This window comes from Echinops telfairi, unplaced genomic scaffold, assembly GCF_000313985.2.
Source record: "Echinops telfairi isolate 266 unplaced genomic scaffold, ASM31398v2 ScPeMD7_7461;HRSCAF=8499, whole genome shotgun sequence".
In the NCBI taxonomy this organism is placed as follows: Eukaryota; Metazoa; Chordata; class Mammalia; order Afrosoricida; family Tenrecidae; genus Echinops; species Echinops telfairi.
In genome coordinates, this window is record NW_022111361.1 from 4,720,523 (window position 1) to 4,746,053 (window position 25,531).

A 25,531-nucleotide genomic window follows, 5' to 3' on the forward strand; every position below is an offset into this window, starting at 1 on the left:
TGAGCCAATAACAACAGGGACGAGGAAATAGCAAGGGTTCTAAAATTGATGATGAGGAGGGTGTAGCGATCCTGGTCGTGTTTGATCAATTGAAATGTATCCAGGAGGAATTATGACTGAGAGATGAACGATGGGTAAACCTGGTAGTGGGGCAGGAGCATCGATGACTGTATAACCCCAAACGAGGGCAGCGATAACAGAACAGCAGGTGAACAGATACATAGGTTGGTGTAAAATACGACAGAGAACAGAACAGAACAACAACAATATAAGGGTCCCTGGGGGCTAGGGTCGGGGAGGGAAGGATGAAGGAGAGCTGGTCTCAAAGCGCTCTGGAAGAGAGAAAATGCTCTAAAACGGATGGTGGTAGCACTTGTAAAATGATGCTTAATCTCCTTGAAATATGGATTGCTACAATATCTGCTAGGGCTCCCAATGAAACGATTTAAAAAACAAACAAGCCAACCAAGGAATTTATTTGATCGAGTGTTCCTGAAGTCTGAAATGGCAGGTATGAAGCCACAGCATTGCCTCACCAATAGCCGAGTGTCTGTAATACGTGCTCCTAAGAACAGAGAGGTTCCCCGGAACGCAGTGAGAAGAGGCACTGGGGCAGCACGTTGGACATGCGGCACAGGAGCGTAATGTGGCCACACAGGTCTGGGGACTCTTGGCAGAAGCCTGGCGTTGGAAGCGTAACAGTTCAATCCACGTCTCTACATCTCTACCCAGAGATAGCATTTCTATGATACTTTTATTCAAAGAAATAAAACCCCACCCACGCGTTTGCTATCAAGTATACAGAGTGAATTTGCACACCCCCACCCCACCCCCTCCCTTGGTGTTGGACTGCTCAGAGGAATCTGTAAAGGTCCGCCTCTTTACTCTTTAACTTCATCAGCTCGCCCGGATGGAACATGAGATCCACGATGTACGTTTCAGGGGGAGGCAGACACCCCATCAAGCCCTTTCGAGACTTGTCCATCAGCTTCACCTCATTCCACGCTCTGCCGTACTCCCCACGGACCAGAGAGCAGCCAACGCCAATTTTATCGGCCAGAGCCTGTGGGGAGAAAAGGAGAGATCAACCAGAGGCCGTGGGCGGTGTGTGTGTGTGTGAAGAAAAATCCTTTTGTAGCAAAATCCACTTTATTTCAAAGTGAAATATGCAACTCATGTAAAGAATGCTCAGAGAGGAGGCTCTGGATGTGGAATCTTGTGATAGGAGCCAACAAAATGTGACAGCACGCTCCCTCGCCCCTCTAAGATTCTAGAGACTGCACATCTCTGTGTGGGTCCTGCTGGGAAGTGACTTTTGGGTCTCTTTCTCCAGGCACTTAACATTGTATTGCATCCGTACAAGATTGATCATGCAGCGGGAGAAAAGCTATTCCACGGGCTTTCAGCACGAGGGCATTTATCAAGCACTTTCTGCTTCCACGCTGCTTTCCGGGTGGGAGAGGCAGAGCGATTGCATGGGGGCTCAAACCGGCAGGGACCTCTTCTCCGCTGATGTGCTCTGTGTCGTGTAGGGGTGCCTGCGGTAAGAGAAGCGGGGCTCTGAGTGATTGCCAGCGCTTGCCTGGGTTGCCTGCTGACACCTCATTAGGGTAGCGTATTTTTGGTTAGAAATGGTCCCTTCAGTGTGGCCATTGGGAATGTCTGATTATGAGGTGATTGGGGCAGGGGGGCGGGGGGTGGGGGGCAGGAAACGAAAGTTTTATATTCCACAGTGTGAAAGAAGAACAAGGAGTCTGGGAAACACCTCAGAAGGCGGATGACGCTGGGGGACTTTGTGCCCAACGAAATGTATGAAGCATCAAAGGACAAATAGTGTATGAGACCGCAACGGCAAAAAGCCCAGGATTTATGGTCACTCTGCACGAAGCATTCTTTGCGGGTTGTCGAGGGTGGGAGCTAAATACTTACTTGGGTGAAGGGAAGGCAACCTGCAACCAGAGGGAGAAGAGCAAGCATGATGGAAGTGGGGCAAGATACTGGGCAGTTTGCAAGGGTTGTAGACCATGGAGGCAGATAGTGTTCTATACACAGTCCTGTGATGGTGGTGATGTCTGAGTAGATGCGTGAATAGACACACAGAGAAAGAAATCTGGATGGGAGAGTGGGAGTATAGTTAGCAAATTCATATAGATTTCACAGAGGAGGTTTCTATCTGGGGGTTTACGTTTGCTGCAATTAGAGCCATTAATGTGCTTGTGTTAGTCTGGGTGACTAGAGAAAAAAGTCCATAGACAATGATATGTGTGTAAGAGATAACTTTAGATCAAAGAACAAGTGTATATTAAGAGAACATCCCAGATCAAGTCCATAAGTCCGGCATTAGCCCGTATGTCCAATAGCGATCTTTAAATTCCTCTTCAGACTCATGCACCACATGCAATGATGCCAAGTGCAGGAAGATCACAGGTCACTGGGTGGAAAGCCTTGTGGATCAGTGGTGATGGAAGCATCTCAGCACTGGTGTGGGTCTCCACACAGCTCTTCCAGCTCCAGGGCTCTGATGTAGCTCCATGTGTCTTGGTATCAGGGATACGAAGCAGAGAGTGTATGTGTATCTGGACTCCAGTGAGCTATTTATCTCCATGATGCCTTCAAATGAGGTCATTAAGCTGCGACCTGATTGACAGGCTAGGCTCCACCCCTTCCCAAGTTGACAGGAGATTATGTAACTGCCACGGTGGTGAAGTACACAGTGGGTAAAGTCAAAGTTCGACATGGTCAAACACCTGATAGGATGCATCACTGGGCCTCAGGGGTTAGTCTTGGGGGACACCAAAGTTAACTGGTGATATAGCTCACCAAGACGATGGTCTCCATTCTACTTTTGGTGAGTAGCAACTGAGGTCTGAAATACATGTGAGCAGCCACCTAAGATCACTTGTCCTCTTTCTGGTCAGAGGAAAGGAGAGTGATGAAAATCAGCAGACAGATGGAAACCATTGGTCCTATGGGCTAATGGACGCCACAAACATCCCTCTCCCTAACTCTGAGAAAAGAACTGCATGGTGCCTGGCTGACGATCACTCTCAACTTCTCTAACTGCTAGAAGGTCTTGGGTAGAGTGGGATCATGATGTAAACCCAAGCTCAAGAATCATAAAAGGTCCCAGGCTTACCGGTTGAATAGAGACAGGGAAGACCTTTGAGGCTAGGGCCTTTAGCCACCTGTATGGGCTGGAACTGAACTCACCCTCATGTGAGAATTAGCAACCATTTAAGATCAAAAGGGCAGCCTTTACCCAAGGACCAAGTTCAGAGGGCTAGACGAGGAGGAGGAATGGATACAGGACACAAACCCAGGGAGGGAGGAGAGTAAGTAATGCACCATTGAAGAGGTCCCAATGGATAGGTTGAAACCAATGTTTATGAATGGCTGAATGTGAAACTAATGATCTGCTCTCTAAAAAAAAATCTGGAAACTTCTTAGCCTTCTCGTAGTGGATACGAGGATCAAATGGCTAAGCAAGCTGGTTCAGACCGCCCGAGTTAGAATTTTGGCCGAGTCCCTTAGTCGGCCAGCTCAAGCAAGTGACGTAGCCCCTTGGTGCTTCTGTTCTTGCTCTGTGAAATGGGGATAACACCATTGGCCTGCCTCCGAGGGTAGGCCTTAGATGCTTAGAAAGATGAAGGGGATGAGTAGATGGAACGTGCTTAGATTAGCGCGGCTACTATCTGTTGGCACAGAGTAGGTACCAAATGCATCCATGTAAGAATTGTCCCTTTCACCACCTGCACTTTCAGTATGTCGTTTAATGAAATATTTCACCAAATAAGTAAACAATTGTGCTTAATGTATTGACTGTGGACGACATCATGACTACACCACATAGCCTTGGGTAGACCAAGATCCCGAAGACCTATGACTGTCATCGGCAGAGCAGGATGGCTGAGCCCTCATCTACTAACCCCAAGGTCAGCGGTTCAAGCCTACCAGTTGTTTCCTAGGAGAAAGATTTGCTAATCAGCTTCCCCAAAGATGACAGTTTGGGAAACACTATGGGGCAATTCTACTCTGTTCTATAGGGTCACCATGAATTGGAATTGACTTTCTGGCCCTAGGTTTTCTTTTGCTCAGAGTTTTGTTTGTTTTTTAAAGCAATCACAACAGCGATTGCATTTGAGATAATTTTGAGACATGGTGAGCCCATCTGGGTTTGATTAGAACTGTTCTCCCAAGAGTTTACACTGGCAATTCTTCTGAAGCCAATGGCCAGGCCTTTCTTCCAAGGTAAGGAACCCCGGTGGCCTAGTGGTTACGCATTGGGCTGCTAACTGCCAGATCAGAGGTTTAAACCACTCCTCTCTTCCAGCCTCTCCTCCTTGGGAGAGAGATGGGCTTTCTATTCCCACACAGAGTTTCCACAGACTTGGAAACTCCCAGGGGGCAATTCTACCTTTTCGTACAGGGTCGCGATGAGTCAGCATTGACTTCCAGGGCAGTGCGTTTGGTTTTTGGTTTCCTTCCCAGGTACTTCTGGATTTGAATGATCACACTCACAGTTAGCAGCCCATGCGCATTAACCATTTGCACCAACCTTACACTCTGTCTAACCTGAGGCTACTTGGCCAGTCGTCGCCACAACACAAACACAGCATCCGAACCCATGGCACTCACGGTCTAGAACTGGAGAGGCAGAAGGTTAGCTAAGAAGCCCCTTTGCTCCAAGGCATTTCATACCCTCAAAAGAACCTGTGAGACAGAGCTGAGGCAAGATCATTTTGCCAAACTCACAGTAAGGGGTGGGTGGAGTTAAAGTTCGAGCCAAGGAACCTGTAGCCAGCGTCTGAAGGCTTCCCCTCACTCAAGGTCAGACTGAAGTTGAATGAGTTCCCATTGGAAAGCCTCTCACCCCCAAACCAAGCTCACTGCCATCGAGCCTATTCCGACTCATGGTAACCCTACAGCATAGGGTAGAACTGTCCCTGTAGGTTTCCAAGACTGTAACCCATAAGGAGTAGCAAGCCTCTGCTTTTTCCTGAAGAGCATCCGGTGGTTTCAAACTGCTAACCTTGTGGTTCATAGCCCAAAGTGATTTTTCTTCCCCACCAGGTTTCTGAAGGCTTCTAAGTTCTTAGTCAAGTGGAATGTCACAGGTCACCTACTTAAAGGGAAAGAGGGGAAGGGACAGGGTTAGGCAAGATACAGAAGGATACAGAAAGAGCTTGTGACTTGCAGCTGGAAAAGAGTGGCCAAGTCGCATGGAAATCCACCCTAATGTAGACTCCACGAATCCACGGGGGTGCTCTGCAACCTGCCTGTCATAATGGAAAGAGTAGACGATTGGATTGGTCAAGGGTTAACTAGCAAGGCAGAGGAATGGAAGGAAAGGGGACCAAAGAAACAAGGGAAATTAATGAGCTAAGTGTTAGGATTGTGGATCAATTGACCAAGGCCACTCAGGGAGGGGAAGCAAAGCAAGGAGAACCAACAACCTGGTGTGGCTCGGGGACCGGAGGAGACGGACGTCTCTATCGGAGCTGTGAAGGAGTTAGGAGAGGTGGGGAGATCGGCAGATTTGGTCAGTGAGTGTTGAAGTTAAAATGTGGTGAGAGAGTTCTGGGTAATCGTGTGGCGCACTTGAGGTGGGAGGGGAAAGGTAATAAACGGAATGAGGTTTAGGGGCCGTAAGCCCTGGTGGCACCCTTGGGGTAAGTGTTGGTTACCACACCTTGGGAGCAAGATGTGGCTACCTGCTCCTGCAAAGATTGATGGCCTTGGAAACCCTATTAGGGTCACTGTCCGCCAGAATTGACTCAATGCGCTTCTTAGGAGACACTCAGCAAAACTAGCTAGAGGAACACAAGGTCTATACTTCTCGGCTCGTATTAGATGCCAAGAGGAGCCACGGGGGCTTAGTAGCTATGGGTTGGCTACTAACTGCAGGTCAGCAGTTCGAAACCACCAGTCAAAGGGGCTTCTACCCCCGCACACATTTGTAATCTCAGAAACTCAGCAGGGCAACTCTAACCCTTGTCTTAGGGAGTCCCTAGGAGCCGGCATTGACTGGATGGCAGGGAATATGAGAATAATATTATGTGCCAGATACCGTGGACTCAATGGAGCAAAAGATCACCCCTCTCTTAGACCTGATCTTTCTCTAGAGTCCTCATCTCGGTGAATTGTGCAATCACCCTGGTTGCAGCTCAGAACCTGGAGGCCCTTTTCCTCCTCTGCATTAATACCTTGTGTTCACATCCAAATGTGTGAATAGGCATCTCATCTCTGTCTCTCTTGCTCTCCCTGCCATCTAGTGGGTAGCTACTCACAGCAGCCCTATAGAGCAGAGTAGGACCACTCCTGTGAGTTTCAGGGTCTGTGACTGTGTATGGGAGTAGAAAGCCTCTTCCTTCTCCTACGGAGTAGCTGGTGGTTTTGAACTGTTGACCTACTGGTTAGCAGTCCAATGAATATCCACTACACTACCAGGGCTCCCTTCAACTTCTAATAGTCTGGTGGTGATATATATATATATATATCTACACACACACACACACACACTATATATATATAGCTCCACACATACACACACATGAAGAGGCTTCAAAAAGTTCATGGCAAATAAAATTTAAAGAAATGAAACTTTTCCACAACCTTTTTGATGTATATATGTGTATATATTATGCATGCATATCTATCGATTTATATCTACATCTCTATACGTTTTTTGTGTGTATATGTGTGTGTATACCCAAGGATAAGTAAATAAATAAATAAATATGTATATGTACTGCAGCAAGGGTTGGCAAACTTTTGCGACAGAAGAGCCAATCCTGTCTGTCACAACAATGTAAACGTGATTTGAGCCATAAATGAAAGTTTGGCGAACAAGTGCCATCACCGCTCTCTGGAGAAGGCCCTTTCCAGATCTTCAACTGGACGGCCCAGCCACACGTACAGACGGAAGAGCCACACACGGCCTGAGAGCCGCAGTATGCAGAGCCCTCTTCTAGCCTCCCAGTTCACCCTGCACACGCTTGTTCCACAGACCACGGGCTTCAGTGTGTCTGTGCTCAGCAGACGGCGGCAGAGGAGTTTCTCTCAGTAGGACACTTGGCTCAGTCACTAGGGTGCCTTTTAAAAAAGAGCCCAATCCAAACAATAGCTCCCAAGGGGAGCGGCGGGGCCAGAGAGGCCAGCTCAGAAGGTTGTGGCAACTCCGTAGAAGTGACCTTGACAGATTTTCTTGAAGGACGCAGGGCAATCATAGGAGCTGACAGTGACGACGGTTTTAGGACAATGAAAAAATTATATTGGGGAAAAAGGGAAAAAAGTTGTGGAGAGAGATTCTTTTCCCCTCATGATAATGCATCTGCACGTTTTTCCAGGGTGACACGTGTTGTCCTGTGAGAATGTTGTTGGTGAACCTTGACCCCATCCTTCTAGAGGCCCAGGTCCCTTCTGTTTTGCTGCCCAAACCCAAAGAACACTAACAGGAAGAGGATTCATGCTCCTGGAGGGGACCCACAGTGCCGTTTCGACGTGGTGTAAATTGAAGCGCGTGAACTTTTTTGAGGAAGGCTTAGCGAGATGGGCATATTGCCTTCGGAAATGTAAAGACCTAGGGCAGTGGTTCTCAACCTTCCTCATGCCGAGACCCTTTCAGACAGCTCCTCAGGTGGGGGTGACCCCCAACCATCACATTATTTCCGTTGCTACTTCATCACCATCACTTTGCTACTACGATGAATTGGGCGACCCCTGTGAAAGGGTTGTTCGACCCTCAAAGTGGCTGCAACCCATAGGTTGAGAGCCGCTGACCTATATGGAGGATAGGTTGAGGAACAATAGCTTGACATTTGGGGATTTCTTACAAATTAAAGTTTCTATGATTTCATAGCAGTGCTTTATATAAATAAACACACATACATTTACAAGATAGGACTGCTACCTAGTTGAATGTTGACAACTGGCTCACTTCCACATGATAAAGAAAAAAGCGAAATCATTTCTGTCTAAAGGCAAGAGAGATAAAAAGTGGCTGAAATACCTTGAAAAGCAAGGCTCGATGGTAGAAGGTCCCTTTTTTGATCAGTCCAATTGGTATGACGTTGGCTTTAAGCTGGAACTTTAGCTCGCTTATATGAAGTTCCCAGCTGAATTCATGAAGCTTCTCTTTGGGAATAGGACCACCCATTTTTTCGGCAACATACCTGTGTCGATCAGATTGATAGCAAATCAGTCACATTGGATCTTAGTTTGGATCCTTAAACGTAGCAACATGTATAAACCTACATTTCCTTACATTGTTTGTTGTTCGCCTGACTTTTCAAAAAATGTACTAGCTTCACAGGCTGAATGGCACTGTGTTTGCTACATTCAAACTAATAATATAGAAACCGCAGATTCATTTCCCTCGCCAGAAGGAAGGACAGGAATGCCAACCGCTGACAGCCAGCTGTCGCCAGCAGCACCCTCAATTGTTAGCAGCTTTAGGAGGTTCTCCCTCTTGGCGAGTGGTCTTCATGCTTTCCGTGGATCTCGGCACTGGACTAACAGACGGCGGTTCTTTCCAGTAGCTTAGACTCAAGAGACAAGACAGATTCAGGGAATGCTCCCGGTCATTTCGTGCATCGTTTCATAGTTTGTGAGGTGTTTTTTTCTTTCAGGTTTTATTATGACTTTTAATCTAGAGAAAGAGGTGGCATTCACGTAGCAGGAAAGATGGAAGAGGAGGTAACAGAAAGAGGATGCAAAGGAGTTGGCTGGGAGGGGGGCGTGTCAGGCAGCAGGATGGGTAAGACTTGGCCTGTGGGTTTCTCCTCACACTAGGCTCTCCCTAAGGGATCCACCGAACACACTGGCAACAAGCAAACAAGGGAAACAAACAGAAACGAAAACAAACCAACAAATAACACACTGCTGCACTCTTGGGGTAAAGGCAAAATGGCAACAACAACAACAAAATTAAAGACAGATTTTTATTCCCTTGCTGTATGTGACGCCAAAGGAACAAGAATAAATGACTGGGGCACGGAAGGAAGGTTGTGTGTGTGTGTGTGTGTGTGGTGTCTCTGTCCCTCTCTGTGTGGCTCTGTGTAGGCTCCGCTGTCGAAAGACCGTGATCTGCGGAGGATGGAGCGTGGGCGGGAGGAACGCAGCCTGAGAAAATTGGACACACGCTTCCCTGAGTTCCCATGGATTTGCTTGGCTCATCCCCTCTCAAGGACATCGGGGGAACTTCCATCGCCGAAAAAAAAGGGGTTTTCTTCAGTTCTGGCTGAGAAGACGTCAATGGGTTGGCAGCGTGGGAGGCGTGTGCGGGGGTCGCATCCAGGGGGGAAGGCTGCGAGTCACTTCTGTTTGGAGGAGCTAAAGGCTCCCGGAGACTGCGCCTGGGAATAATCCCTGCCCGCTCTGGCGGGGCCGGGGTGGGGGGCTTCCCTCGGAAGAGGCGAGGCCACTTTGTCCCGTGGAGCTCCCCTATCCCTTTAAAGCAGCAGTTCTCAACCTGTGAGTTGTGACCCCTTTGGGGGGGGGGTGTCGAAAGACCCTTTCACAAGGCTCACCCTATTCATCACGGTTGCAAAATGACAGCGGTGAAGTAGCAACAAACATCATTCTGTGGTTCGGGGGAGGAGGGCCACCGCCATAGGAGGGACTGGATGAAAGTGTCATGGCCTTAGGGAGGGTGAGAACCACTGCTTTAAGGGAACGTGGAGCACAAAACAGACCAAAACGGGTGTGTGTGTGTGTGTGTGTGTGTGTGTGTGTGTGTGTGTGTGTGTGACTAAGTGCATTAGGAAATAATAGGTGAGTTTACAACTAATCCACCATCGGATTCCTTTTAACTCAGAGCCCCACCTCCCCCACCCCCCACCAGGAAGACATCCCCCTCACTCCCCGCCTCCCACACACACACCAAAGGGCACAGTGCTGCCCTTTGACAAACGTTTTCTTCATTACTAAGGTCTGGAGGACGACGGGAGAAAGTGCAAAGGGGTAAGTATTTCCCCCTGGCCCTAAAGGTTGACGGCCACCGGACCTCAGTGGGAAACTCAGGACGTTCTTGGTGTGGTGCGGTTCGCTAGAGGAGGTGGGTTTACTGCACACCTTTGTCTGAAAGATGCCTCGAAGAAAATCAAATCACCTCGAGGTTAAAAACACCACCACCAAAAACGAATTTAAAAGAAATGTAACCAGAGATGAAAATAATAGCAATGTCCAACCTATCAGGGGGTTATGAGGGTGGGGGCACGGAGGGGGGGGCTGTCTAGAAAAGAATGAGGGCAACATAGTACAAACATGCCTGATTCAATTGATGTATGGATTGTGATAAGAGTTGTACGAGCCCCCAATAAAATGATCTTTAAAATAAATAAATAAAATAAAGTAAAAGGGAAATGAAAAAAAAAAAAGATTAACCCCCCCCAACAAAAACAAACAAACAAAAACGATGAAGAAATTTAACCATATAGGTATGCGGGGCCTCGTGGGAGGGCACCAGGAGGCAGGGCCAGAGGAGGCACTGGCTCAGCCTTGGCCGCACTCCTGGCTGGGCTGCAGCTCACAGGGTTTGTCATTTCTGAGCCCAGGCTGTCCTGGCCGCCCTGCTGTGCCTCGACCAATCACGGGGCCTGCTGGCAGACGCTGCGCTCAGGCCGCTCCCTCTGTCATCCTCGCACCCCCCACCCTGGGGGGCTGGGGTAGGGGGCTTCCAATAAGTGCCCCAGGCTCAGAAGGCTGCCTCCACACCCAGGGGCACCCAATTGCTGGTGTAAGTTTGCAAACCCTGAGTCTCCAGGTGAAGTGTAAGATATGAAAATAATAATAATGTATAATTTATCAAGGGGTCACCGAGGGGGTTGTGGGGAGGGAGGGGGGAAAAAGAGGAGCGGATACCAAGGGCTCAACAGAAAGTAAATATCTAGGAAATAATGATAGCAACCTGTGTGCAAATATGCTTGATACAATTGATGTGTGCTTTGCTATAAGAGCTGTAAGTGCCCCCAAGAAAATGATCTTTTAATAAAAAAAGAGAGAGAGAGCAGGTAAGGTGGTGGTTACTTTGCTGTACGCTTATCGGATGTACATGAGTGCATCGAGTCCCATCCCACAGACGATACCATGGACGTTAAGCGAGGTCCACCTGTACGTACGCGCCGACAGACAACTTACTTCGCGAGCAACTTACTTCGCGAGCGCCTCGATCTGTTCCTTGATGTTGGTTATGGGCAGGATTATTTTGGCCACTTCAAAGACATAGAGACAGAAGTCGGGGTCCGAAGGCGGGCACCACTCTTTGTCAGGGCTCCCGTCTCCAGACATTTTGGGGGCCGACAAAATCTCCTCCTCCTCTTTCACTTTTTCCTCTTCTTTCCTCCCCCTGATTTTCCTTTGAGAGCAAAGGACACCAGATGCAGTCACTTTGTCTGCTAAAGCAACCGAAGAAGGCTTAAGGTATTTTGATCCTCGGCATAGATTTCAAACTAGCAAGGACCATTTTAGAGTTTTACGTGACACAGTTTATATTGCTCAGGAGCAATCCATTCACAAGAGAATAGGATGGGATCCATACATCTTATGAAAACGTTGGATTGGGCTTCTGCGTGGTTGCCTAGCACTGTGTCCAGCACACAGTAGGCACACAATAAATACTTATTGAGTTACTGAGTTGCAACATGGTGAGTTGCTTATTCAAGGGAAAAAGTCAGTCTTTTACCATCTCTTGCTTCAGTTGAGATCTTCTGCAAGAAAACCTTGAGTCACTATTTTAAAAGAGAAATTACCCAAATCGCGGAAATAAAGGTAAACAAATAGCAACTCCACTCAGCGTGTAATCTCCAAATCATACAGAGCAAAAAATTCACAGAATGGTTCTGTAGGGATTGAATGTCCTTCATCCTCAACTCATAAACATGGAATGCACGTAGTAAATTGTGAAAGTATCATTTACTGTGCATTAAAAGGCTCGGACTTAGAGAATTTCAACTTGGCACCTTTCTGCTAGAGCAACGTTATGTCCAGTGGAACGGACCTGTCAAGTTTAAAGTGTATTGTCCTGCGGGATTTTGTTGTGGATTGAATTGTATTCCCTAAGCATGTATGCGGAAATCCTAGTTCCCAATACCTGTGAACAGAACCGTGTTTGGATGCAGTGTCTTTGAAAGGGTTATCAGTTAACATGAGGTCGTAAGCAGCTAGCGGGGGTTCTGATCCGATGTGAGTAGTGTCCTATCAAAAGGGAAGAGCATGAGGGAGCGGACAGTCATGTGAGAACATCGGCAGAGATCGGAATTAGTCTATGATAAGCCAGGGAAACCCTAGCGTTACCAGAAGCTGGAAGGAAAACAAAGGAAAGATCTTTTCCCAGAGCCTTTGGGAAGAACATGGTCCAACGGAGACCCTGAATGCAGACAATCAGCTTCTAGCACTCTGAGACAAATGTCTATTGTTTTCCCTAATTCTGCCCTCAAATGACACATAAATACCTAGCTCCTCAAATGTTCTCTGAATTAGCTTAGCGTCTTTCAAATTCCCTCATGAGTCAGTGACTCAAACAAGCACCACGGTGTGGTTCTCATTCCGAGTACCGGGGCTGGCACATTCTACCTGGTCTCCTCCACCGCGCGCACGCACAGCACAGTCATAAAATCGGGGCATCAGAATGCATGCAGCACACAGTGAGGACTTTGAAAAGCCAACAACAGTCGGCAGATCACGGAAGAAGATCAAAATATGACTTATTATTAAATGGATCAGTTTACTTTCTTTGACTCTCCAATCAAGCAAATTAAAAGCCAATCTCCGTTGGAGGGTGTCATGGCAGGATAGAGAGACAATGAACACTCGATACAATTAAAGGTAGGTCAGTAAAAACGATTCCATCTGAACAGCACAGAGGGAAAACGGAGTAAGAGTAATCACAGTCCCAGGGACCTGTGATCAAAGCCCCAGATAAGGTGGAGAAAAGTTCAGCACAGGAGAGGGGCATTTAAATAAGAGCTGGAAACAGCCTCCCCACTTTGAGTAAAGACACAAGCCTACATAGTCAAGGGTTTCAGTGTATGCCAATCAGTTAGACACAAATGAACCAATTCCTAGACACATCAAGATCAAACTATTCAAAACTAAAGACCAAGCAGATAACATGGCTGTGGGTGTGGAAATGTCCAGAAAGCTACAAACAAAAAAACAACCTACCACAAGAAATTCTAAAATAAAAACAAAACAAGAGTCAGTCACAACAAAAGAAAAACAAAAACAAAAGGCAAAGAACAATTCCTAGACCTAACAAACGAGTCCTTCCGATTGCTGATGGCAATACCAACACACAAAAATAGCATAATCATCATGAACATGTGGAAGACAAAAGTTAAACCCACTGTCGTTTATAGTCCGATGTTCCCACGAAAATCGGTAACCAGGTATATGCTTTAAGAAACATGCCAGGATCTCTGGGTTAAGTATTACAAAATGCTGAAAAAAATCAAAGATCTCAATACAAGTGGTAAGATATAGGATGTTCATGGATATGAAGACTAAACATAGAAAATAAGGTCAATTCTCCTAAAAATGATCTATAGTTTTAAAGCAGTTCCTAGAAAAATCCCAGCGGGGATTTTTGAGACAGAGAAAAGCCCATTCTAAAAATTACATGAATAGGCATATAGGCTCTAGAATAACTGAAAAGATCTTGAGAAAGATGATTAGAGTGAAAAATAACTATATTAAAATCTTACAGTGTAAACCCAGTAATCAAGAGTGTGGCCCCCGTGGAGGAACAGATAGCTCCTGTCAATGAAACAGAACAGAGAATGCAGAAATAGCCCTGCACATATACGCTAAGTCGAAAGAGGAAATCTAGCCCGTTCAACAAGTGGTACTCAAGTACTTGGAGATCCATGCGCCAATAATGAACCTTGACCTAAATCTCTTACACAACATGAAGCCAACTTGAAGCACTTCGTAATGAAGGTACCGATCAGACTTCAGAATGGATAATGCTTCAACGTGATGGAAACAGGAGCCTCACACATGAGTCCATACCCAACATCAGGATCGTGAAGAACCAGAAGCTGTCAAAGACTTTTTTCTACTTGGAGCAATAACCAACGGCCATGGAAGCAGCAGGCAAGACATCCAAGGATGTACTGCATTGGGCAAATCAATAGCTAGACTCCTTTAAAGTGTTAAAAAAAAGCAAAGCGATCAGTAAGGCAGGCACACCTGGTTTAAATCATGGGGCTCTCAATCGCCTCACCTGCCTGCAGAAGCTGGGTAAGGAGAAAAGATAAGTGAAGACAGTGTGATGTATTCAAGTCGTGGAGAACATTGTGAAGGACACCGACTGTACCGTGAGTGGCCAGCAGAGCAAGCGAACAAACCACTCAGTCTTAGGGGCGGTACACTGCGGAGGCTTCTTCCAAGCTGGGTGGGGAAACTGCACCTTGCTAATTTGGGACACATCATTTGGTTGGTGGGTTGCTTTTGGAGGGAACAGTCACTGGAGAAGAGCGTCCTATTTGGTAAAAGAGAAGGTTGGTGCAAAAAGGGGAGACACCCAGTGAGGTGGCTTGACCCTGTGGTGACCACAGTAGGGTCACCAGGAGCCATGGTGAGCAGAGTTGAGGGCCAGAAACCCTTCATTCTGTGACATGTGTGCTCACTATGAGCTGGAGCCAATGCTATGCCGCCTCACAACGACTTACAAAAGCCAACTCACAGTGGATCCAATCACAAACGTATTAAGCATTTAGGAAGAAACAAAGGAGAGAGTCTTTTGGATCTAGGACTAAGCAAAACAAAAATTAGACTTGTCAACAAAAGCATGATTCATAAAGAAAAAAACCCCTAACCCATCAAGCCTCAATAAAATGTACAGTTGTATCTCTGTGAAAACCAAGAGAATGAAAAACAAAACAAGCTAAAGTCTAGGAGAAAATATTGGCAATACCTGACAAGAGGCTAACATGTAGAATATATAAAGAACCCTCAAAGCACCACTGTTTAAAAGCAAACAAGCAATTCAACTAGAAAATGGGCAAGATGACATGAAAAGACATTTCACCCAAAGATACTGAGATGGCATGTAAGTATGTGAAAGTAGTTTCCACATCGGCCCTCGGGGAAATGCAAATTAAAATCACAATGAGGTATCCCAGTGCACCTATCGGAATCATGAACATGTAAAACTCAGAACCAAATGCTGGTGGGGGCCGGGGATACAGAGAAACGGGATGGCTCAAAAATTGCTGGATGCAGTGTGAAATGTAGAGGCAGCCTGGAAACAGTTTGGCGGTCCCCCTTAAAATCTCCCCATGACCCTGTCATCATTAGCGCCCATGGGTGAAGTTTTACTAGAATTTCCCGATTGGGGTTTCTAGGCTGTAATCTTCCTAGAAGCAAACTGCCATTCCTTTCTTCCGTGGAGACACTGGGCTGAACTGTTGTGCCTTAGACTCATCCCAGAGAAATAAAAACTTTCCACTCGCACAAAACCTGTACACAGATGTTCGTGACAGTTTTATTCTTAAAAGCCCCAAAGTGCAAACAACCCAGATATCTTTCATTGTGAATAGCTCAGCAAACTGGATTATTCCCACTGTCAAAGAGTCAATTTCGACTCATTGCTCCCCGTTGGACAGAGTAGAACTGCTTTGCTGGGTGTCTGTGACTACATTTTCACAAGCGCAGAAAGCCTCAGCCTTCTCCCACAGGGCAGCCGGTGAGTTCGAACCACTGACTTTGTGATGAGCAGTTCAGTCAGTAAGCCCATTAGGGCTCCTTTGTGCAATACTACTTAGCAATAAAAAGGAATGAACTATGGATACATGCAATATTTAGATGAATCACAGGAAATTATGCTAAGTATGTGTGTGTTTGTGTGGGGTGGAACAATATCAAAGGTTACACAATAGAAAGCATAACTCTATTTAGACAATGGCATATTTTTTAGAAATGCTAAACAGATTAGTGATTGCCAGGAGGTGGGGGTGGGGGAGAGGAAAGTGGTAGAGAAGTGGCTATGGGTGTCAAAGGTAACGTAGAGACCCTGATGGTGATCAACTCCTCAGCATCTTGGCTATGATGAAAGATGCAGGGACCCGCACAGGTACTAAACTTGTATGAAGTAAATGCACACACATAAATGAGCGTGTGAAGTAAACACACACACATAAACTGGGAGCACCTGAAGAAAGTCGGTGAAAAAGTTGGCTTTGATTTCGTCGGTTCCTCTGTAGAACTTCCTTCGGTTACCTTATTGCAGTGTCTAGAACTCTCAGTGCAACGTTGAATAGGAGCAGTACAAAGAGGTATCCTTGCTTGGATCCTCATCTTTGCAAGAAAATGCCCACCCTTTTCAACAGGAAGCCCCATGAATCTTTAGTTTTTTCTTTTAATCCCGCCACAATGTCCCTTACAGATTCTATCTTGCTGAGGTTTTCCCTTTTAATTATGAATGGTTGTTGAATTCATCAAATTCTTTTTTCTGTATCAATTCATATGTCTGTGTGGTTTATTCTCTATACTCCTGATAGGAACTTTGGGCTGCGTTGATTAATTGCCGAATTGCTAACCAAAAGGTCAGAAATTCAAATTCACCAGTCCCTCTACAGTGGAAGTCTGCTTTCGTTAAGATAGCAGCCTTATAGGCAACTGCACATCTCCTTACAGAAGGGTCACGGGGAGGAGACAAGCCAGTCAGGGTGCAGGGTAGCAATGATGAAACATACAACTTTCCTCTAGTTCTCGAACACTTCCTACCCCCATCATGATCCCAATTCTACCTTGCAAATCCAGCTAAACCAGAGGATGTACACTGGTACAGATAGGAACTGGAAACACAGGGAATCCAGGACAGATGAACCCCTCAGGACCATTAGTGAGAGTGGCGATACCGGGAGGGTGGAGGGAAGGTGGAGTAGAAAGGGGGAACTGATCACAAGGATCTATATATAACCCCCTCCCTGGGGGATGGACAACAGAAAAATGGGTGATGGGAGACATTGGACAATGGGAGATATGACAAAATAATAGTTTATAAATTATCAAGGGTTCGTGAGGTGGGGGAGTGGGGAGGGAGGGGAAAAATGAGGAGTTGATACCAAAGGCTCAAGTAGAAAGCAAATGTTTTGAGAATGATGAGGGCAGCAAATGTACAAATGTGCTTGACACAATGGACGTATGTATGGATTGTGATAAAAGTTGTACGAGCCCCCAATAAAATGATTGGGGAAAAAAGATTGCAGTCTTGGAAATTCTATGGGGCAGTTATTTCTCTTCTGTCCTCTACAGTCACTAGGGGTTGGAATAGATTCAATGCCAACTGATACCCTGTTGATATGGTGGATTACATTTATCAGTATTTTAATATTGAGCCAGGTTTGTGTTCTGGGATATACCCCTCTTGCGCTGATGAATGTAAATATGTCTGGATATGATTTGCTAATACATTTGTAGAGGATTTTTAGTTCTAGGTGACTGATAGTGATCCATAGTTTTCTTTTTTTTTTGTACTGTCTTGATCTAGTTTTGTTATTAGGGTCTCCAATATTGGAGAATGGTCCATGGACATTAGGGGTGGGGGGCGGTGTATTTAGCTGTGGTTGGGTAGTGTTCTATAATTAGATCCTATTTGGTGGGTGGTGTTGTAATGTTAAATGTCCTTGACGAATTTCTCTCTCACAGTTCTGTAAGCTGCTGAGAGAGGGTGTTGTAGTACTTTTCTTCATTCTGAAGTCTATCTTATTAGGTATTAATATGGCCACTATTTTTTTCCCTTTTGATTAAAATTTTTATGGTAGCTTTTCTTTCTTTTTCCATGGGTTTCAACCTACTTACTCATGTATTAATAAATTTGAGGTGTTTCTTTAAACCGCATAATTGGGCCATATTTTAATCGCCTTTGCCTTTTAATGGATGTAATTGATCTTTTATACTTAAATAATAATTTATATGTTGTGGGCACTAGCAGTTCAGTGGCAGAATTCCTCCTTCTATGTGGAAGCCGGGTTCAGTTTCCAGCTGAAGCACCCCAACCCCAGCCACCACCTATCTGTTAGGATTGAGTGCTACTGTCATCCTGAACAGGTTTCAGCAGTTTCCAAACTAAGATGAGCTTGGAAGAAAAGCCTGGTGCTTTACTACCCAAAAAATCAGTCGATGAAAACTCTATTCACCATGACGGTTTGATCCTATTGTGGTGATACCAACCACACTCTCAGTCGGGGCCTGGCTTGATAAATTCACCGCCACTGTTGTCAATGCTGCCTCGTAGCAACCCTTTAGGACAGGGTAGAGCTGCCCGCCCTGTGGGTTTCCGAGACTGTTACTGTTTAGGGGAGTAGCAAGCCCCCTCTTTCTTCTGTAGAGCATGGCTGGTGGTTTCGACCTGCTAACCTTTTGAATCACAGTCCAATGCAGGACCACTATGCCACCAGGGCTCTCCAGTGACAACATTATTTATATGTCAGTGCTTAAATCTACGTTTTGTTATTTGTCATGTTTGTTTCCCCTGGTTCTTGTCCCTCTCTTCTCCTTGTCTCGCTTCCCTGTGGGTCACTTGGACTTTCTGGGGATCCCATCTTGATTTCTTTTTAGTCCTTTTGAACGCACCCTTCTGCACAGGTTTTGTAGTGGTTACATTTCATATATAATCACAATCTACTGGTATCCACATTTGCCACTCTAAATTTAGGTCCGTTTACCTTCCCCACTTTTAAAACACACAGTCAAGTATCAATTTTGCACAATTATTATTTCAATCAAGTATGATTATTTATTTCAATCAAGTATGATTTATAAAACTCCTAAGGAAAGGGATAGTCTTGTATATACACAAATTATACACAGATTTCTCTTCTTTTTGTTGTTTTTCTCTTCTTTTTTGGTTCTTTCACCAGTTTCTTTTTGTTTGAAAAACTTCTTTTAGCCAGTAGATAAGAGGTCTGGCAATGACTTCCTTACCTGATCATCCGTCTGAGAAGGTCATGATTTTTCTCTCTTTTGCTGAAAGATAGTGTCACCAGACAAAGAGTTCATGACTCTTCATTCTTTTCTTTCCGTATTTGAAAAATGTGCTATTTACATGTTGATCTTTGCTACCCAGTTATTGATAAAGGTGAGTTTCCCTACCATGCTATATGAAAGAGCAATTGTGTATTAAGAAAACATCCCAGATCAAGTCCCTAAGTCCGATATTAGCCCGTATGTCTGATACCAGATGGTAAGTTCCTCTTCAAACTCACACAACACATGCAATGATGCTGAATGCAGGAAGGTCACAGGCCAATGGGTGGAAAGTCTTGTGGGTCCAGTGGCACTGGCAGGCGTCTCCACATGGCTCCTATAGCTCTAGGATTCTAGCACAGCTCCATGTGTCTTGTCGCAATTGCTCCTATGCTTGAGCCCATGGTTGCAGCCACTGTGTCCATCCATCTCCTTCAGGGCCATCCGCTATTTTGTTGCCCCTCCACTTTACCAAGCATGATGCTCTTCTCCAGGGCCTGGTCTATCCTGACAACATGCCCAAAGAGTGTAAGAAGAAGTCCTGCCATCCTTGCTTCTAAGGAGCACTCTGGACAAACTTCTTGCAAGACAAACTGTTTCGTCCTTTTAGTACGTTCAATATTCTCCTCCAGGACTACAATTCAAATGCATGATCCTTCTTCAGTCTTCCTTCTTCAATGTCCACTTTCACGTGCATCTGAGGCGATGGAAAATACCATGGCTTGGGTCAGGTACACTCTAGTCCTCAAAGTCACATCCTTGCTTTACAATAACCTAAAGAGGTCATGTGTAGCAGATTTAACTAACACAACTCAACTTTTCATATCTTGACTGCTGCTTCCATAAGCATTGGCTGTAGATCCAAGCAAGGCAAAATTCCCGACAGCTTCAACCTTTGCTCCATCTATCGGTCCAGTCGTGAGGATTTTGGTCTGTTTGACCTTGAGTTGTAATCCATACTGACGGCTGTATGTATATAGCACACACACTGTATGTTTATAGCACGTTTTGGTTATCTATTCATCTGTTGATGAATATGTGGGTTGTTCCTACATTTTGGCTATTGTGAATAATGTTGCATCGAAACTGGCACAGAAGTATCTGTTGGAGTTTCAGCTTACAACTCTCCACTACTCACTGAAAGGTTGATGGTTCAAAACTACCCGGGGAAGCTCAGATGGCGGGCTGGAGAGGCACTTCTGAAAACTCACAGCCTTGGAAACTGTGGAGACGGTCTACACTGCACACAGGTGGCCACCATAGTCAGCCACCATTGGACAGCAACTAACAGCATTTCCATGTAGAATCCCATTCTGTATTCATGCCAACAATGGGCGTGGGTTCCATGTTCTGCACAGCTTCGGCAAAGTGCTCATTGATGCTTTTCTGTTAGAAGCCATTCTAGTGGGGGTGAAGTCCTCCCTCGTGGTGGTTGTCTTATTTCCCTACTGACCAGTGTGAGGTCGAGAAACTTTTCATGTGCGCATCCGTCATGTGTATATCATCCAGAATAAACTGTCTAATCATGTAATTTGGTTTTGTTTTGTTTCTACTGTCTTTTTGCTGTTGAATTGAAGGAGTTCTTTACATTTTCTGGATACGAAACCCTTATCAGATAAATATTTTCAAACATTTTTTCTCCCTCTCACCATCCCTCCTTCTTTCCTTCCTTCCTTCCAGCACTTGTGGGTCTACTTGTGCGTGCACTGTGAAGGCAAGGGCAATCTTCAGTGTCCACTTCCCCTTATAGGTTCCTGAGTCAGGAGCTGGGTGGTAGAAAGGCAGTGTGGCAAGCCAGCTTCTGCGCATGGGGTTGAGTCGAAGTGCTTCGAGCTGTGGCCCTGTGTGTGTGTGCTGATCAAAGAAGGGAAGAGAGCAAAGGGAGCTGTCAGCACCATGTAACACTTACGCCAGAAGCCTAGCTATTTGATGGGGTGACTCAAGCAAAAGGAGGGGGAAGGGTGGCATCTGTAAGAAGAGGAGGGACATCCTAGCAGTTGGTCACGTTGGGGGGGAGTGGTGCCCATGTAGCCAATCCTATTGTCTCCCACACTCCAAAATTGTGTTCCAGTTTCTTTTCCTTTTAATTTTTGTAAATATATACATATCAGCAATGGCTGTAAAGCAAAGATAAGTTTAAGGGACAAGGGGAATGCAGAGTCCTGGACATAGGACACTCGGGATGAGTTAAAAAACATGTTGACGGGTCGTGAGAAATGTAACCAATGTCAGTGGCCACTTTGTGTAGAAATCTTCACAAGGAAGGCTAACTTGCTGTGTAAACATTCAACAAAAACAGATCTGGTAGTTCTTAAAAATATATACTTACGCCTCCCTTAACGACTATTTTGCCTGACATTGTATATTTATGACAATAGAAAAATCCGCTATCTGTCTACTTTGTATGGGAGCAAGCCTAATTATGTCATGTCCGGCATATGTGCTAATGAAAATTTAGTATTACATAGATACATCATTTTAAACCCTTTACCTATTTAGAAAAGAAATAGATTGGACATCTTCATACGCACAGTATGATTTTAGTAAATTAAGAATGAATCCTAGGGAGGTCAGTGAGAGATGTGAAACACTTCTATGGGACTCATCTGTTTTCTGAAATCGCAGTGTAAGATGGGAGGGCCTGTGGTGATTCCGCACCATCTGCGACATGGGTGCAGGCATGGACGCAGGAGTCCTGCTCCTCCTGCTGCGGTGTACCAAGAAAGAACCATTGGCATGCAGAAGATGGGATCTGGTATGGCAGGCAATCTTATTGAGTGCGTCACGAGATAATTCACTGGAACTCCTGAGCCCTAGTTTGCTGCTGGTGGAAGTACCTGCATTTCCTTGGCCTTCTACCCTTTAAGGGCTTCCAAGATGGCTAAAATAAGGACTTCAATACTTTAGTAAATTGCATTTCCAAATGAAGATGGAAGCAAACACCCAAAGGCAGCAGCTTCTGATCAGACAGCATTTTTTTGATTTTTTAACCTTTTTTCCACAGGCATTCCAGCCACGGGACATCAGAGAGATAGGGTTTGTGGTGGACATCTTAAACAAGGAGGGAATCTGTCTATGTTCACAGATGGGGGACTAGGCAGGTGGTAAGTAGGCAGGTATAGATACATCTTACCTGCAACTCACATAGCGGCATTTTCAGAAGGTGCTGCCTTTGGGCACCATTCAACCCTTTGGACATGTTTGTATATGACAAAGCTGGCGGGTCCGTGGAGAAATGTCAGTCTTGAACCCAAGCCCCTCAGTGTTTCACTTTAGGGGGTCAGATTTGGGTACATGTTTAAAAAATCACGTCGGGTGGCAGGGGATGAACAGTAAAGCAACCCAATGACACTAGTCTTGAGAGAAATTGTTTCTAATTGCCCTGGTGGGAGGTGGGAAGGAGCTATTCTTCACAAGGGAGAGGAGACTTCTTATTGGCCTCGAAGGGCAGATAATGCATGCACACACATCATATGTAAGGGTGCGTGCCTGACCGCGGCTTATTGACTGTCTCCCCACTAGAGCGTAGCACGTTATCTCAGGGGAGAGGCTTTTGTTCACATCTGTATCTCTGACCCTGGAACAATCCTTGTTTTGTAGTGGGTGCTCAGTGCCTGTTTGTGGAATAAATTAATGACCTAAGAGAAGGTGGCGAGAATTTATTGAGATGCGACTGAGACACAATCCCTGTGTATACTGGTGGGAGAGCAACTCTCTACACCTTTCATCAGCCCGAATTCGCCATCTGAAGTGATTTGTAAAAGTTCATCATTATTTCTCTTTGGTAAAGATTAGTTCTTTTTTCACAGCCCCTGCTGTGCCTGATACAATAAGGGATGGAAGCGGTAGGATCCCAGATCTCAAGAAACACATGGCTTAGTCAGACAGGCCAACAAAACCTCCACACCACCCAGTGCAGACGGCGCACACGAGAGAACCAGACAAGGAAAGAAGTGGCCACAAACGGACGCTTTCTACAGCGGCCAGGGAGCGCTTCTCCAAAGCAGAGAATGCAAGCGCAATAGGCATTTGCCGGGCACACCGGAGAGAGAAGGCTATCCTAGGCAGGGTGAGCAACATGAACAACCCAAAGTGTGCCTGCACGCTAGGGGCAGGAAAGAAGAGTCGGGTGGGGATGTGGCATCGCACAGGACTGCGTCTGCCATCGCTGGAGTTTGCACTTCATTTGGCTTAGAGGGGGTGAGTGAAATGAAATTGCTTACTCTTACTCTTCTATCCACGTGAAACACCAATAGAGTGAATGAGTTGTTTTCCTCCGTTTCACTGGCTATACTAGTGAGTCATTTCAGAAGCAGAGGGAGATCCCATCCCCATCAAGAAAGAAGAGCCTACAGTGGAGGGGCTGTGGTGAAGGCAGCAGAGGCACCAGAGCCTGCTGCACCGAGACCAGGAGACAGAGCAGCACTGGGACCATAAGCTCACGGCACAAGGCAGAGGCCAAGGGAAAACCTGGCTGCAAAGCCAAGGACCAGCGAGAGACAAGTCTGCCAGCGTGATTGAGAATGTGCGATACAGGCAATGAATTTCAGGGGGTTAATGAAGAAGCGCTATGTGTCCTTAGTGTTTTGTAACCAGTTGGTTTCCCTATGAAGCCCCCCCAGTGTGAGTCTTGTCTGTGGGTTCTGTGTGGCCATTGCAATGAGGGATCAAATCCAGCAGAGGCGCCGAGGGCCATACCACCTGCTTAGCAGCAACAGTGGTGGCTAGCACTTGTTCAGTGCCTACTGCTCTCCCAGCCTTTACGTCCGGTATTGAATACTCCCAACACCCCTATGAAGTGGCTACAATTTGCATGTTTCCCCCTGTAGTTGTTCAGTATCCATCAACATCGTTTCCCTGCCCCCTTGCATTCTCATCTATTTTTAAAGGGAACTCTCGAGCAATTGTTCTCCTATAGCTGATTTGTGAAAAAGGAGCACCGTCCCTCCAGTAAGATCATTTGGTGAGATAACTTGTTATTTAGCTACAGGGTGACTTCGGGACTAATTTCATTTGGAAGTTTGAAGCGTATCGCAGGGCAAGAGTCTGGGTGAGCTTTCCAGTCTCAAGCCGCCTAATAGATCTTGTTTTCTTTGTTTCTCATTTCTTCCTCCCTCGCTCCCTGCCTCTTTCCTTCCTTGTTTCCTTCTAGGTTCTGCTTAAGATTTTTCCCCTCCCATTCTATCAGGGCCCATCTAAGGTGGCCCTGACTGACATAGGCAGCAGTGATGGCAGGATGCCGTCTACACTAGCTAGTCCCCTAGACCAGCTCCTTCGCTGAGTCTTTGGCATCCCCCATCCTCTTTTACTCCAGATGAAGAGAGCCGGATAATTGTAACGTAGGTGGTAACTCCCAAGCTTTTAAGAACCTACACACGACTCACCAAACCAGGATGTAGGACGTAACGTCATCGAATGTAGTATGCCAACTGACTGAAGTGCCCTAGGTGACTATGCTCCTGGTCCTTCAAACAGTCCTGTGAGGTGCCTGGTTCTGTCTGAGACATATCTATAACTGTTCTCCCGGGGGCTTTCGTCTACACGACTCTATAGCCACGGAGTCACATAGAAGCACGTACTTCTAAATATGTACATACCTACAGATGAACACAATGCATTCTTCGACACAAAGATGCCTACCTACATACATATATTCCTACAAACATATTTTTTCGTTGTTTCAAATTTATATAAACTCCCAAGACCAGACTCACTGCCATTGAGTTGAAGCCAACTCCCAGCGACCCCTTCGGACAGGGTAGAAGCGCCCTGTGGGTTTCTGAGACCGCGACTCTTCATGGGAGTGGACAGCCTGGTCCTTCTCCCGAGGAAGGCCTGGGGTTTCTAACTGCTGCCCTCACAGTCAGCAGCCCAATGCGTCAGCACCAAGCCGTTGGGGCTCCTTCCGGTTTATAGATGCCTTTGACATGACAATGGCCAGCAGGTCGTTTTGTGTGTGTGTGTGTGTGTGTGTGTGTGTGTGTGTGTGTGTGTATGTATGTGTGTGCTTTTCCCTGATATCATTTATTTGGGTCAAGCTGGGTACAGTCCGGCCTTAGTAGATATTCCCTTCCCCAGCACCAAAAAATCACAAGTGCATCCTCTCTATAGTGTGGACCCCTGCCCCTGCCCCGCCCACCCCTGGTAACCCGTTTCTGCATATCATCAAAGTGAGGGGGACATATGGTATTTTTGCACATGTGCCAGACTGATTTGCACTCAATGAAATGCCTGGCAGCTTCATGCATGCTCCAAGATGTCTCAGGAACTATTTAGCTTTACCGCTGAGTAGCGTTCCATTGTATGCATGTGCCGTATTTTACTTGGCCATCATCCATTGACGGGCCCTTGGTTGGAGGTCACCTTTTTGCTCTGTGAACAGGCCTGTGATGAGCCCGGGTGTTCCCCCCATTTTGTAAACTAACGTGGCCGTACGACTTTATCATGGGATCCGTTCAGGGTGGTCTGGCTTTTGTCCAGCCCCAGGAACAGGCCATCCTCTGGACGCGTGTTCAGGAGCATGCCAGAGACAAAACCAAAGTTGCTTTTAAACAACGTTTCC

The 25,531-nt window shown here is 46.0% G+C and overlaps 1 protein-coding gene across 1 annotated transcript in view; it reads right to left on the reverse strand.

Annotated features, from left to right (window-relative positions):
* Positions 1 to 853: 853 nt before the first annotated feature.
* Positions 854 to 25,531, reverse strand: part of ARMC3 (armadillo repeat containing 3) — a 119,803-nt gene continuing 95,125 nt past the window's right edge. Inside the window, exons 17-19 of the mRNA XM_013006787.2 lie at positions 11,153 to 11,353; positions 8,009 to 8,171; positions 854 to 1,063 (exon numbers count right to left, since the gene is read on the reverse strand). Of these exons, the coding sequence (XP_012862241.1) occupies positions 854 to 1,063; positions 8,009 to 8,171; positions 11,153 to 11,353 (574 nt within the window). The remainder of the gene's footprint in view (positions 1,064 to 8,008; positions 8,172 to 11,152; positions 11,354 to 25,531) is intronic.